The sequence below is a fragment of the Dendrobates tinctorius genome, unplaced genomic scaffold (genome assembly GCF_039654945.1).
Source record: "Dendrobates tinctorius isolate UK_male_01 unplaced genomic scaffold, ASM3965494v1 ptg000201l, whole genome shotgun sequence".
Classification (NCBI taxonomy): Eukaryota; Metazoa; Chordata; class Amphibia; order Anura; family Dendrobatidae; genus Dendrobates; species Dendrobates tinctorius.
Window position 1 is genome coordinate 8,208,465 of NW_027361868.1, and position 16,134 is coordinate 8,224,598.

Here is a 16,134-nt window from a genome sequence, read left to right on the forward strand (position 1 = left end):
GGATGTGGAAAAGTATCAGATTACAATATGTTCCTCTGCTGGGATCCACAACAATCAGCTGTGAAGAACCTGGCAAAAAGTATTCGATTCCCTGCAGCACCCCCACTGGTGAAATTAGGTATTACATGGTGTCCATTCAAATCAATGGCTTGTCTGTATTTCTACAGGAAAGTAATACCTTGTTATATAAAGCACAACTTACTTGGCACAAATAATTCAGAAATTGGACACCCCTGAGATTTCAATTATGACAAAGAGCCATTAAGGGGTATAAAAAAAAAAAAGTTATTCCCTGGGAATAAGTTGTTGATTGCTGGTGGTCTAACTGCTGGGAACACCAGTAATCCATAGATAAGGTCTCCGATGTGCGCATGCTCGACTTCTGCTCCGTTCATTATCAATGGAGTTGCCAAGTAAAGCACTTGACTTCTTCCATTCTTCACAATGAATGCATCAGGGGTCAAGCACGCGCACCTCCGCTCCCGTCAAGATGGGGCTTTGCAGCCTCATTCTCAGGTGTTCCAGTGTCCTGATGTTGAGGGGCACAGCACTTAGACCCCTGCCAATCATCAAGTTATCTCTTAACCAACCAATAGACACGATGCAATAAAACTACGTGAAATATTGATAATGGTGACGATCTGCGACATGACAATTCGGTGGAGCCTTTAGTGCACGGAGTACACCGTATATTAAAAGTAGTCGTTCTCATGGTGGCGCAATTTTTTTTAGCTCACTGGTGTGTTAGATCCGGTCATGGTTATCTTAACTATTCTTCAATGGTTTTGCAATGAATTAATAAACTGGAACCATGGAGGATGTAAAATTACCCCAGCATGGTACATGTGACCCTACATTTCTCCACCAGAATTGACAACTAATGTAAGATCACTGGGGGTCAGATCCCTCAATCCCTGAGTAAATAGATCAGGAGTGAGCATGCGCGACCACCTATAGATGGTGAATGTAGCAGTGGTCGCACACGATCACTACCAGTCTCTGGAACCTCTGCTCTCATAAATAGTAGGGGGGGGGGCAACCTTAGGGTTTTAAAAGAAATGGGTCAGCAATAGCAGATTGGTGGGGGTCCAACACCTGGTACTCTCTCAAATCCGCAGGGCCCGTGGCAGCCGATTGTACATGTAGTATGGAGCACAAGAGAAAAGCTCCATACGCTATGTAGTGGCCGTTATCAGGTACTGCAGCTCAGCTCTCATTAACTTCAATAGTAGCTGAGTGCCACCACACAATGGGCAGAACATGGGGCACGGACCTGTGCATTGCACATTCTTCCGTTGAGGGACCCGAAAACAGCTGACCATAGGGGGAAGCCGAGAGCTCAGACCCTATCGATCCGATATTGATGACCTGTCCGGCGACGTCGTAGAGTAAGAAGCGACTTACATCTTGGAGCAGGCGCCTCTCTGACGAACAGCTCAGACATAAGCTGGAAATGGTTTCTGCTCGCATTAGATACTCCGCCGTCTTCTTCTTCACCGCTTCTCGCCGTGTAGGACTCGCTTCCCCTGCACCGAGAGGAGAGTATTAGAACAAAAATAATGAAAATATTTGTGCAAAAAGAAAAAAAAAAAAAAAACACATAGCAAATGAGCAAAGTCTGGAATAGAACAAAACAATAGTTGTCCTTGGTTAAATTATATCAAGAAACATTTACACTTGGATTGCAAGTCTGAACGAGCGTCAGGGATCTTCTTCCTGTAATATCAGAATCACACTTCCTGTTCAGCACAGATGACTTTTCAGCAGTATCATCACAGGTAAGGTTACAATGACTGATAACACCTCTATATACAGTAGATAACACAAGATCCACCATTCACAATAGGTGATGGCACAGCTCACCTCCTCCCTGTCCCTTCACAAATGATACGACTTTACCAAGGTAAAGCCTAACAAATTTTTGTTTGCTTTGCTATCCCTGAAAGTGTAATCGTTGTTTTACATTTTCATTTTATAAATGAATAGTATACATGAAAATAAGCAACTTTATAATATGTCTTATTGGAGAAATCGGCTTCTTCCTCCTTCTGGACTGATCATTCTCAATTTATGGGTAAAATCTGAAGCCGTTGAGGGCGGCTTTCCTCATTACAGTGATAGGCTATGGCAGTTGGTGCTTTTAAAATTCTATGCAGATGGGAGGAGCTAGAGGAAGACAGAAAATCTGCTGCAAGTTCTCCTGAAAAGACAGTAAGGGTGTGTGCACTGCACACGCTGCGGATTCTGCTGCGGATCCGCAGCGGTTTTGGTCCTGCGGATCTGCAGCAGTTTCTGCTGTGGTGTACAGTACCATAATATCCTATGGGAAATGGAAACCGCAGTGCAGACGGTGCGGATTTTTCCGTGCGGATTTGCTGCAGTTTCTAATCCGCAGAAAGAATTGACATGAGGATGAATGGCAGAGGATGAATGGCAGAGTCATGAATGACCATTATGTATCTCAAGGTGGGTGGCCTTGAGATGGAGACTGATTGTGTTGATCAGCAGTGATACTGCTGACGTGTTGTGTCAATGTGTCAGGGAGAAGTCTCCAGGTAACTGGGGAGACAGGCGGACCCAGTTACCTACAAACCCACCAAGGGGGTGCGTTTAAGAACGCTATTCCAAAGTGTGTGTGAATGATTCAAGGACCTGTGATGAGGTCATAGCCATGTGACCCGGTGGGCGTGGCTACGGACCATATAAGGTGGCCAGGGTAGGTCACATGTGGTGAATGCAGGGACCTGGTTGGTCCTTTGTGAAAGGTCCCGCTGGGAGATGTGTCTCCTGGCTAACAGCATGTGGAGTGGATGTGTGTAATGGCTGCACGTGCCTGGTGATTCCCGGGAGGGAATGGATGTCTGCAGCATGGAGAAACAGTCATGAGGAAACCCGGACGTGGGTGAGATAACTATGAGGCTGAAGAGCCTGTGTATGCCAACCTGTGTGACCACAGGGAGGACAGAGAGAAGCTCTGTCAAGGATGCTATGCTGATATGAACTTGTTGCTTGCTTTGGTTTATGCTGCATAAATAAACCGCATGGACTATAATGGTTTTATGGAAAACTCGTGCTGGATCTGGTTTTGTGGCGGCTAAGTGAGAATCCCCTATGTGAATGACAGCGCTACCACACATTTTGTGTGTGTGTATGAGATATATATATATATATATATATATATATATATATATATATATATATATATATATATATATATATATATTTTTATTTATTTTTAAATATTTTATTCCATTACTTATATATCCTTTCCTTCCCGTCATGTCTAGCTTAATACTTTATATACTTGTGTACAGCTATTTTTCTATAATAAGTTTCTATACCACTAATGTATATGCTCATCTCTTTACTTGAGACAGAGAAGCCTTTGATAGAAATAACTTAAAATAAAAAAAATTAAAAAAAATGTGGATTTTGAGACTGTGGCACATTTGTGAAGGTCTCGGCTGTGGGCTTTTCACAAGGGAGTCACAAATGCAGAGTCCAAAAAGCGCACATGGACTGTGTAATCGGCAGCTCCCAAGATCCGGGATAAAGGACGGCAGCAGGCAATCTTTACCGGGCAGATGGATAATGGCAGCTTTTGGGAGCGATCTGATAACCAGATGCTGACCAAGCAATGCATGAATCCATCCATCACTTACCAGTTCGCGGCCAGTATACAGAGTCCAACTAACATTGGAAGGTTCCTCGCATCTTGTATGAGCCCCAGGGAGGCGAGGGACATGGATGGCACAGAAAGTCTTGTGTGCGACATTTATACTGTAGGCTTGAGAAACAATGGCCGGGATGGCAGAAAAACAGCAACACGGCGGTGACATCTCTAGCTGTGATCTCATGTAGAGACCGACATTATGGTCCATTACATCTATATCTAGATTTAAAATGGTTATTCTTATTTCCATAATTTAGATCGTGTCGGATAAAGCTTGTAAACACAAGCAAATCTGCAATTTACGGCTTTTTTACATTTTCATCCGTTCTTGAGATATTAACACTTTTCTATTGTTTACAGCTTGTTGCCTTGGAGACCGACCACCGCTGCTAAACAGAAAATGCGCAATGCTTACCAAATCTTTTCTAGTGAGCCTGTAAGCGCTGTTTTGAAGCTGGCCAGCTTCAGCGCATTACTTAAAAGCTAGTCAGCAGGAGTGAACGGTCTCCTAAGCAACGAGATGTAAACAAAAGACAAATTTAAATATCTCGGGAAAGGCTGAAAATTTTTAGCAGTAAATTGCAAAAGTGCTTGTTCTTACCTGCTCTATCTTACAATGTCCATCTATGAAAATAACCCTTTAATATGACTTTTTCGGGGGTGAACTCTCCCCTATCCTATTTTTTTTAAGTGGACAGAAAAGGAAGGGTTAGCTTTAGTGTGTCCAAAAATTCACAAGTGTCAAAGGGCGGAAGGATGCGACTACGAGACTAAACATGCCCATACACATTAGTTTATGAAGATGGATCATTTCAACCAAAACGGTCACTTTCCGGATAACACTGATCACAGACAATCATTCATCTTAAATTAAAGAGCAACCATTTTTTAATTTCCTTATATTTCAGGAGATGCAAAGTTATGAATTGTAAACTAATACTCAGTTTGCCCCTTTTCTTCCAAAAAACATTCTGCACTTCCCAGTTTTTACTCTTTTAGAAGCCGCTTTCAACTGCTGCTCTTCAAAAGAGCTATGCACTATATTTAGGCCGCCAGAAGCGGAGCCAGGGTGGTGTTGGGTCAGCTGCCAAGAGCAGATCAAGGGTAGGAAGGGGCAAGGGGGGGTCAGTTGCCAAGAGCGGAATGAGGGTAGGAAGGGGCAAGAGGGAGGGAGGTCAGCTGCTGAGAGCAGAGTGAGGGCAGGAAGGGGATGCAGGTGTTAGCTGCTGAGAGAGGAGTAAGAGTGGGGGGGGTTAGGCTGCCGAGAGCAGAGCAAGAGCTGGAGGGGTTAGGTGGGCTGCTGAGAGCGGAGCGAGGGCAGCAGGGGGGTGTCAGCTGCCAAGAGCAGAGCAAGCAAGAGCGGGTCCCGAGAGCAGAGTGAACAAGAGGTCAACTCCCGAGAGCGGGGGCAGCTGCCAATGGCAAAAGCTGCTGAAAGTGGAGCAAATTCAAGGGAAGCTGGCAGCGGGATGAGTGACTGGAACAACTTCCGGGATCATGCATGATCAGGGAAGCAGCAGAGTGTAAGAGTGGGGCAGCAGCTGGGAGCACAAGAGCGGGGGAGCAGCAGAGTGTAAGAGTGGGGGCAGCAACTGGGAGCACAAGAGCGAAGGAACAACAGAGTGTAAGAGCGGGGGCAGAAGCTGGGAGCACAGGAGCGAAGGAACAACAGAGTGTAAGAGTGGGGGCGGCAGCTGGGAGCACAAGAGCGGGGGAGCAGCAGAGTACAAGAGTGGGGGCAGCAGCTGGGATCATGCAAGATCAGGTGAGCAGCAGAATGTAAGAGCGGGGGCAGAAGCTGGGAGCACAAGAGCGGGGGAGCAGCAGAGTGTAAAGGTACTGTCACACTTAGCGATGTACCAGCGATCCCGACCAGCGATATGACGCGGTCAGGATCGCTGGTACATGGCTAAGTGGTCGCTAGTGAGCTGCCACACAGGCAGATCTCACCAGCGACATCGCAGGGGTCGGGGCTCGCTACTTACCTGTCAGACGAGGCGATCTAGACGTCCTCCCGCCCGCCTCCACGCGTCGCTCGTCGTCACAGCAGGAAGCCCCAGCAGGAAGCTGACGACAGTCCAGGACGTTCTCGCGCGATCAGCGATAACCAGCGGGGGAGCGGTCGGAGGAAAGTATCAGACATAGCGATATCGCTATAACGTCACAAAAACTAGTGACGTTATAGCGATATTGCTAGCGATATCGCTTAGTGTGACAGACCCTTAAGAACAGGGGCAGCAGCTGAATGTAAGAGCGGGGGCAGCAGCTGGGATCATGCAAGATCGGGTGAGCAGCAAAGTGCAAGAGCTGGGGCAGCAGCTGGGAGCACAGGAGCGAAGGAAAACAGAGTGTAAGAGTGGGGGCGGCAGCTGGGAGCGAGTGGAACAACTTCCAGGATCATGCATGATCAGGGGAGCAGCAGAGTGTAAGAGCGGGGGCAGCAGCTGGGATCATGCAAGATCAGGTGAGCAGCAGAGTGCAAGAGCTGGGGCAGTAGATGGGAGCACAAGAGCGGTGGAGCAGCAGAGTGTAAGAGCGGGGGCAGTAGCTGGGAGCACAAGAGCGGGGGAGCAGCAGAGTGTAAAGCCCCCATTACACATAGCGATATCGCTAGCAATATCGCTGTAACGTCACCGATTTTGTGATGTAGTAGCAATATCGCTATGTCTGATACTTACCTCCGACCGGCTCCCCCGCTGCTGGTAGCGCGAGAAGGTCCTGGACCATTTCTCGCCGGGAGCTTCCAGCTGGGCTTCCTGTGGTGCCGACGAGCGACGCGTGGACGCGGGCGGGAGGACGTCAGGATCGCCACGTCTGACAGGTAAGTAGCGACCCCCGACCCCTGCAATGTTGCTGGTGAGATCTGCCTGTGTGGCAGCTCACTAGCGACCACTTAGCGATGCACCAGCGATCCATATCCTTGTCGGGATCGCTGGTGCATCGCTAAGTGTAATGTTATCCTAAGAGTGGGGGCAGAAGCTGGGAGCACAAGAGCGGCGGAGCAGCAGAGTGTAAGAGCAGGGGCAGCAGCTGGGAGCACGAGAGCGGGGGAGCAGCAGAATGTAAGAGCAGGGGCAGAAGCTGGGAACACAAGAGCGGGGGAGCAGCAGAATGTAAGAGCAGGGGCAGAAGCTGGGAGCACAAGAGCGGGGGAGCAGCAGAATGTAAGAGCAGGGGCAGAAGCTGGGAGCACAAGAGAGGGGGAGCAGCAGAATGTAAGAGCAGGGGCAGAAGCTGGGAGCACAAGAGCGGGGGAGCAGCAGAATGTAAGAGCAGGGGCAGAAGCTGGGAGCACAAGAGCGGGGGAGCAGCAGAATGTAAGAGCAGGGGCAGCAGCTGGGACCAAAAGAGCGGGGGAGCAGCAGAATGTAAGAGCAGGGGCAGAAGCTGGGAGCACGAGAGCGGGGGAGCAGCAGAGTGTAAGAGCGGGGGCAGCAGCTGGGAACAGAAGAGACGAGGTACATTAAACAGGGGCAAAAAAAAAAAAAAAAAAAAAAGAGCGATTGCAAGAGCTGGATATCTTTGGAATAAATTAGGGAGCGAGAGAACACAACAGTCTTCCATTCAGACAATTTCTTACCCTGAACTTCAGATCTAAACCTGACACCTAAATCATCTCCATAATTAGACGCGCCATTTCCCGTCGCCTGCACATATACATGTAGCGCTCTCTGCCGCCTGCACTGATGATATATTGTCTGCTCACTTATAAAAATGCAGCGCGGCTCCCGAAATTAAAGACCCTTAATATAAACCCTTCGAGATTCCCGGCTTTTACCAGGGAAATCAGCAGCTGCGTCTCATCCAGATCCGCATGAATGAAAATATTTCAGCTACAGAAACCTCCCCCTTGGTTTATTTTCCATTTGACTTTCCTGTAATTATTTTGTAAACTGTTCGCATAACAATACATAAAAACATCTGCAAAAACAGGTAATTAACGTGTCAAGCCTAACTAATGCATTTTTATGGTGTCCATGCTTCGTCAACTGTAATTATAACTCTTTTTAAGCAAATGATGGCGCAGCGGCGGCGGCGATGTGCAAGTGCTTATTTTGCAGGCCTTTTTTTTTTTTCTGGTTGTGCAAACAGAACATAAACTCAAAAAGCTACTTAATTACCTGTAAAACCAAACTTAAAGCACGTTTCCAGGCAGACGAGAAATTACTCCTTTGCTCCGAAACGTCCCAATAACACGCCTCGGTGCCCATCTCCCGGGAACAATGCGCTGTCTGAGAATGCCAATTAAGGGAGCACAGTTTGCTTTACACAAGGCGACCTATAGAAACGCGTCGGGGGTCGCAGGGAGGCAAATATCTGTTTTGATGCAGAATGTAAATAATCCGTGCGGTGTGAATACATTAGGGTGCAGACGGGAGTGGGTGCTGGGATATACAGCGAGACGCCGGATTGCTGTAACCCGGAGCGTTATGTACAACACATGGACTAATGCCCCATATGGAGACCATTGGTTGTATCCATTTGTGCTAATTAAGCCCCTCACTGAACAAATTGGAGGGGGCAGGACAACCGCCCAACAAAACAAACGGTTATCGGATGCTGACGTGAGGATAACGGAAACCGGATTTTTATTTAGGCACCGCAGGCACATGCCTATGGGCAGCTCTGGGATAAAGAAGCTTGGTTCTAAGCAGAAGCAATAGCGCCAATTCATTACACAAGCCAGTGTTAATAATGGAGCCTCCCTGGAGCATGATGCAGCCAGTTCATTTAACAGCACACATTGTGCGCAGATGGAGCAATCTTCCTCTGTCAAACGCCTCACACGCCGCTGTCATTTTTGACAGCACCATGTAAAGGGTTTCAGTGCTGTGATTGGAGCTAACGAGTACACACTGCAGTGTCCACTACTCGGACAAGCTTTTCCCAAACCCTATGTTTCCACCTTGTAAAATAACAACACTTCTACTCACCTACGGTGCCAGCGTCAGCATTTGCTCTCCCGGAGATCTTGTGACATTTTTATGTCACGTAATCCCTGCGGTCAATCAACGATAGCTTCACTCTCCACCTCTCCGGACATATATCAAGAGAAAATGAGATAGAATAAAATGACAGCTATGGCAGCTCTCTAACTTCCTCCAAATATATGAAAGGGAAGCGGCCGCTGAACAGCTGCAGGGATTGTGTGACAATGTCATGTGATCCCTGGGAATGCCAGTGCCAACACCACCAATGCGACGCAGACACCGGCAACAGAGGTAAGTTTAAGTGTTATTTTTGAAGCAGGAGAAAAACAGATTGAGAAGGGGTTGTCTGAGGAGTAAACAGCCGGCTCGTTCTGCGGATGGGAGTGGCACAACTCCTGGAATACTTCATCTTTATAGGGGGCAAGAAGCACTTATTTTCTTGCTTGATAAGGATCCCTTACCTAGGTATTCATAGCAGTTTAGACCCCCTTTAAATAAATCTTGCCAGTGTAGATGTATGGAGCATTTTCAAAGTTGGTGAAAAGACCCCGCAGCACTAATATCCACGCCCCTTCTCAGAAGATTGCAAAATATTCCGGTGTGATTGCACAGCCAGCAGTGACTGGAGTGTGCCAGAATGTGAGTACACCCCCCTACTAATCCCATATAGTGAAGGTGACAGGATTACATCTACATATTATCCACACTGAATATATTTTTGCTTAAAGGGGCATTCTGGCTGTCTTAAGCACCGTGTCCTAACTCTGGGAACCCCAACTTTTATTCCCCTCTGACTTACAGGGATCATGTGAATTAATTTTAATTTACCGTAAGTCAATCAGCAAATACTTTGCATCATTTTATACTGATAACTTAGAAAGATATGGACACCTTCAAGGACAATAATCGCACTGGTGGGGGTCTGATATCGGGAACCCCCCCCCATTTTATGCTCTGGCAGTGACCAGGTGTAAACACTGAACTGCAGGATACGGCAGCGGCCACTACACAGTGAATGGACAGCTGTGTTCATTGTTTCCACCCTGCTGCCACTGGAGAGAATACCATTTAATCAGTGGGGGTCATGGATATCGAACCCCCACCAATGCAACATTAAGGTCCTGTCATAGGGATAAGCCACGATGATGACTACTTATCTAAAAGAATTATTCATCAAAGCCTTCTGACTGGACAATCCCTTTAAATGCATGTGTTGTGGTCTAAAATTATGTTTGCCTTGAGCTTTTTTTTTTTTTTTTAAATAAGTGCACATTTTGGCTTCTACAGCCTCTGTTTCTCTGCACATTCCTGGCTGCAGAATGAGTTAACTGAGAATCATTCAGTGAACTACTTCTGCCTTTATAACTTTTTGTCTTTTTTTCTTAGCTCCTCTTGTTCTGATATATGACGATAAACCACATCAAAAGCTTAGATAAAACTTTCATGTAGCCTGGGGTCATAAATAAGACCTGAGGAATTCATAAAAGGAGCCAGAATGAGTTTGCTGCGGCACTAGCGGTGGATACCGCGTTTCTCCAGGCCACACAGCGCCACCACCCACCAACGACTGCTATCCACACACTACCAAAGCGGTCACCTTCCAATAGCTGATATAAATATATTAATCCCATGTGTGAGATTGACCTTTCTAGGGATTCCACTTTATAATACACATACACTGAGGATATTATGCTGATGTCCATTCTTCTAATTTTCTGCCCAGATCTCCAGATCTTTTGTGGACATTTTGGACCATATTTTTCTTATGAGTGGTGCTTCATTCAAATATTCAATGATTCTTTGAACATGAGCAGTCTTGTGTACTGATGAAGGCTTATTGTCATAGCCGAAACGTCTAATACTTGTGACTGCAAATAAAATCCTTCACATATCGCAAAAGTTGAGTGCCAAAAATGTTTTCAATTACTTATTCTGGTGTGGGAACCTTCTTTTTGTGCACCTACTCAGTAGTGCCACGATATATTTGAGAATGAGTTCACTGACAGAGTCTCAGATGACTCATTCTGCACACAGAAAGGTGAAGGGAAACGAAAGCTTATAGAAATCAAGCCGTGCAAAATTTGTAATAAAAGCCAATTGTAAAAATAATCTATAAACTGAAATACAAACTTAGGCAAAAACTTTACATTTCTGAAATAATCCTTTAAGAAATCTGCAAGTAAGGCTACTTCCATGACAGTCACCTTGTACCCCCTCCAGGAGGAGATCGACACCTTTTCTGTAAAACCCGAACGCGGCTTCGTAGTCCTGCTCCGTCTCCTTCTTCATGGCCAATGTGATCAGCTCTCCGGCCCTCGCCAGGTAATCGGATTTGCCAAGCTTCTGCTTTAGCTTGACGGTGAACAAGCTGCGGCTCTCTTTTTCTGACTCCGTTTTAACCCCTTCGTAGCTGGAGCCTGGAAAGTTCAACGCTACCGAACCAGGGGACGGAGGAACGGAGCACGGCTTACTGGGTGAAATCTGATTGGAAGCCATTCCATCATCTGTCCCGGACAGAGAGTCTATATCCACGGTCAGAGAGATGAGGTCGCTGTCACTGGAGAGACCTGAGAAAGAGAAGAAAAACAAAATAACCCATAGACGTCAATGGAAAGACCCGTGTACCCCTCTATTCCTGGGGGGGGGGGGGGGGGGTCACCTTCTCAGGATTGGAGCCAGTCCCAGAGGTAGGATCTGCATCTAAAAAGGAAACGGTCCGTCATGGTCAAGCCCTCAGTCAGTCTCCTCCATGACATGGGATGGGGAGACTATAAGGGGTCCACGTCAATCTACACCTCAATCTCACAGCTTGAATGCAGTAGGTACCCCAAACCAGTCCACATTCTCAACGCTGCCACCGCTTACCGAAAGGACGGTAATGGGGGCAAGACGTTCTATGTGCCCACTGGAGGTACCGAGACGTGATCGCTGGGCTGCCATGATGGGCAGGGGTCTGCTGAGGACCCCTGTAAAATGTCCTGATGATACTCCCATGGAGAGAATGTGATTCATGCTATATACAGCAATACTGTGGCATTGATGTGTATAACATAAGAGACTGCATGTTCAAGTACCCTAAGGGAACTAAAAAAGTAAAGTTAAAAAAAAAAAAAAAAAAAATTTAAAATACAAGTGCAAATTATCTGTCACCCACCCATTAAACCCCCCCCCCACATATTTGGTATCTATTAAAATATAAAATAATTTGATCCCCCTAAAAAAACTGAGAAATTGAGCTTTTTTTTTTCTATTTTGCCACACTTTCCAGTACATCACATGATAAAATGCATGGTGTCAAAAGTGCAACTTGTCCCGCAAGAACCAGCCTCATATGGTTAGGTCGACGGAAAAATAAAATAAAAATAATAAAAGAAGTTGTGGCTCTTGGAATAAAGGGATAAAATGTCCCAGTTATTAAGGTGTTAATATGCATTAAAAAAAAGGAAAACAGACAAAGATATAAAAACAAAAAGATGAAAAGACAGCAAAGTTTTATACTTAGCAGTTTTCTGTAATAAAGTCCTTTCCTAGTCCCAGGGACACGGGTCAGAAGTGTGAACAAGTCCCACTACATGGGAAATAATCCATTCATTAGGCTGGTTGTCCAATACTGCTGCTTCTTCCGGGGCCTACCCACGGGGAGGGTCCTTCTTTACACATGCACACTACTCCCTACCCCCATATTGCACTCTGTATTACCATATATAAAAGGCGGTGTATGAGGTGTCAGAGGTGGAAGTCAGGCTGTGTTTGCCCCATGCAGGATAAGGGAGACATTTACATTTCTTAAGGACCATTAGACATTTGGGATTTACTCTACACCTGCAGGTAAATGGCCCAAGGTCATAGGTTCCCTTTAAAAGTATTCCAAAAAGCTCATCCCCACTAACACAGAAATGTATAATGAAGTCTTCTCTTAGTGTCAAGGAAACCAAGCCATATCCCCCTCCTCCTCTTCTTCATTGTCCTATGGGTGGCTGCAATACAATTGCCTGCAGCAGGAGCCTCCCCCCATCCACTGACTGCAGTAGAACAAAAGCCCCACCCCTCTGATTTCCAGCTTTTAGTTAAGCCATCAACGGATGATGGAACTGAGCAGCAGGGATAAAGCCCTGTGCTCTCTCTATGATTTCTACAAGACTTACAGTTTTAAAATCATGCAGAAGAGGCGGACCGATAAAAGAGGGTGACTATATTTCTTGATGAATTTTATAAGTTTAGTGCCCCTTTTAAAGAAGTCAACAGGTTTAGGATATCACAGTAGTGAAAAAAGAATAAAAATTCAGGTGCTAATGTGCCAATAAATAACTCACCTCCACATTCAGACTGGCTGGTAAATGTCACGTCATCTAGTCCACAAGAGTCCTTCCTTACTAAAAAAAAAAAAAAAAAAAAATAAAAATGTTCAATAATGAATTGCATAATAGTGAAATGTATTACTTTTAATATTCAGAAATTTTCACAATACACACTTACTGCTACAGACAAAATCTAATGTAACTGGGCTCAGCTTCTATTCATACAATGTGGCTTTTATCCATAATATATACCAGGCATTTACAGCAAGACATTGCAGGCAACCAATCTATACATTACAACATCTAATGAGCACGGCTGTGATCACCGGGAACCCCATCGATCAGTAGGACATAGTTTACCTCCAAGTGGCTACATCTGGTACTGCAATGCAGTTTGAAGTGAGCCTTTGTTCAGGTCCTGTAGTGAAAGTCCTGCAGCCTCCAAAGTTACGTTCAAGGTTATTTTGTCCCTATTTTGCAAGATGATAATTAGGCTAAGTGCACACGTAGCAGAACATTTCTGCTCAAAAACCTGACTCCCTTCCCAGAAACCGCACCTTTGTCTTCGCGTTTTCTGCGCGTTTTTTTCCCGGCGCGTTTTCAAAACGCATTGAACTAGCCAGAAACGCTGAAAAATCCGCAAAATTAATGAGCATGCTGCGTTTTTTACCGCGATGCGTTTTTTTTCCCCCGGTAAAAAACGCATCAATATGCACAAAAAGTGCAAAATGCATAGAAATTAATGGGAAGCTTATTTTTAGCGGTTTTATAGTCAAAACCGCTAAAAAAAACAAAACGCTGTGTGTGAACACAGCCTTACAGTAATAATTGCAATTTCTTCCAATAAGCCAAAAAAAAGCAACCAAGAGCAGATTTCCCACAGAATAGTGGACAAACCCTTTAAATTTGGTAGAGGAACAGGAAATCTCTGCTACAAAGAGTTGATTTAGAGTTCTCTTTAAGTCATTTTTTTTTTTTTTTTTTTTTAATAAAATGCAAACTTTTAAAACTTCTATTTTTGACAGCATTCTTACTTTGCAGCGTATTTTCCACACCTACCTAAAATTATTGCACAATACTGTATAAAAGTATAAATAATATATATTTATTATTGAGTGGAGTCTTGCGTGCAAGCCCCTGGACACCAACCTAATGAGGTCTGCCATAAAAGAGCTGAAGAGGAAATGGGAAGGAATCAGGCACAACCATCCGACGATTAAAATTCTAGTTCATTCACAAACAAAAACAAGGATCCAAGAAAACCATACTAAACGCTGACGCGTTTCAGGCGCCGTTAGTCATAGAACTTAGTCATGGATGCCTGCATCGAGCTGGAAATGCGTCAGGTTTTAGCTTGGTTTCCTTGGATCCTTGTTTTTAATTGTTTGTGGATAAACTACAGGGCGGGCCATTTACCGTATATGGCTACACCTAAATAAAATGGGAATGGTTGGCGATATCAACTTCCTGTTTGTGGCACATTAGTATATGGGAGGGGGAAAATATTTCAAGATGGGTGGTGACCATGGCGGCCATTTTGAAGTCGGCCATTTTGGATCCAACTTTATTTTTTCCAATGGGGAGAGGATCATGTGACACATCAAACTTATTGAGAAATTTCACAAGAAAAACAATGGTGTGTTCGATTTTAACGTAACTTTACTCTTTCTTGAGTTTTTTACAAGTTTATGACCACTTATAAAATGTGTTCAAAGTGCTGCCCATTGTGTTGGATTGTCAGTGCAACCCTCTTCTTCTACTCTTGACACACTGATAGCAACACCGCAGAAGAAATGCTAGTCTAAGGGGGGTCAGATTCCTTGTAGGAATGCTCAGACCTGACACCCATAATGTGGTGGTGCACCATCTTGCTGGAAAAACTCAGGGAACGTGCCATCTTCAGTGCATAAAGAGGGCAACACATCATCATGGAGCAATTTCAGATATCCAGTGGCATTGAGGTTTCCATTGATGAAGAATGGCCCCACTATCTTTGTACCAGATATACCACACCATACCATCAATTATGGGTGTCAGGTCTGAGCATTCCTACATGAACAGTTTCCTGGAGAGTGGATTGGTCGTCATGGGCCAGTTTAATGGCCACCAAGGTCTCCCGATCTGACCCCATTAGACTTTTATCTTTGAGGTCATCTGAAGGCAATTGTCTATGGTGTGAAGATATGAGATGTGCAGCATCTGAAACAACGGATACTGGAAGCCTGTGCTAGCATTTCTTCTGCGGCGTTGCTATCAGTGTGTCAAGAGTGGGAGAAGAGGGTTGCATTGACAATCCAACACAATGGGCAGCACTTTGAACACAATTTATAAGTGGTCGTAAAATTGTAAATAACTTATGAAAGAATAAAGTTACATTTAAACCAAGCGCATCATTGTTTTTCTTGTGAAATTCTCAATAAGTTTGATGTGTCACGTGACCCTCTTCCATTGGAAAAAATAAAGCTGGATCCAAAATGGCCGTCTTCAAAATGGTCACCATCCATCTTGAAAAGTTTCCCCCCTCCCATATACTGTGTCACAAACAAGAAGTTGATATCACCAACCATTCCCATGTTATTTAGGTGTATCCATATAAATGGCCCACCCTGTAGAATTTTAAACATCGGATAGCTGTGCCGGATTCCTTCCCATTTCCTCTTCTCTACGGCGGTGCCTCACCAGCAGAAGTGGCACCCTCCATGTGTACTTCATCAACAGACATGGATTACCTCAACCTTCCTCACTTTAAAAGAGTCGGCAGCATTCCAAGTGAAGTGTACAAAAAGATTTTTTTTTGGGGGGGTGTTTGGGGTATTTTATTGACTAATTAATCTCAGATGTTAGATTTTGGTTCCAGAAAAAAAAAGTACCCCCACTTTTTTGTACACTTTATTTGGGGTGATGCCATCTTTATTAACAAAAAAAAAAAAAAAAAAAAAAAAAATCTACACAACCCTGTTAAAATGCCAGGTTTTTGTAATGCAAAAATCATACCAAGCAAAATTTCAGAATTTTTTCCATGCGATTTTTAAGTGTTTCTTGCCGCGATTTTCGGCACAAAAACGTTTAAAAATCTTGTACAGAACGCCCCCCATGCATTCCTATGGTATTCCGCACATGCTGTGCTAATGCTGCGCTTTTTTCTGCGGCGGAATCGCATCGTGGAAAAAAAAAAAAAAATCGCAGCATGCTCATTTTTTTTTGCAGAATCGCAAAGAATTGCCGCGTTTCC

The 16,134-nt window shown here is 44.8% G+C and overlaps 1 protein-coding gene across 1 annotated transcript in view; it reads right to left on the reverse strand.

Moving 5' to 3' along the window:
* The window catches only part of RPS6KC1 (ribosomal protein S6 kinase C1), a 165,100-nt gene that overhangs the window by 102,287 nt on the left and 46,679 nt on the right, over positions 1–16,134 (reverse strand). Inside the window, exons 6-8 of the mRNA XM_073553364.1 lie at positions 12,918–12,977; positions 10,809–11,171; positions 1,405–1,526 (exon numbers count right to left, since the gene is read on the reverse strand). Coding sequence (XP_073409465.1) covers positions 1,405–1,526; positions 10,809–11,171; positions 12,918–12,977 — 545 coding nt within the window. The remainder of the gene's footprint in view (positions 1–1,404; positions 1,527–10,808; positions 11,172–12,917; positions 12,978–16,134) is intronic.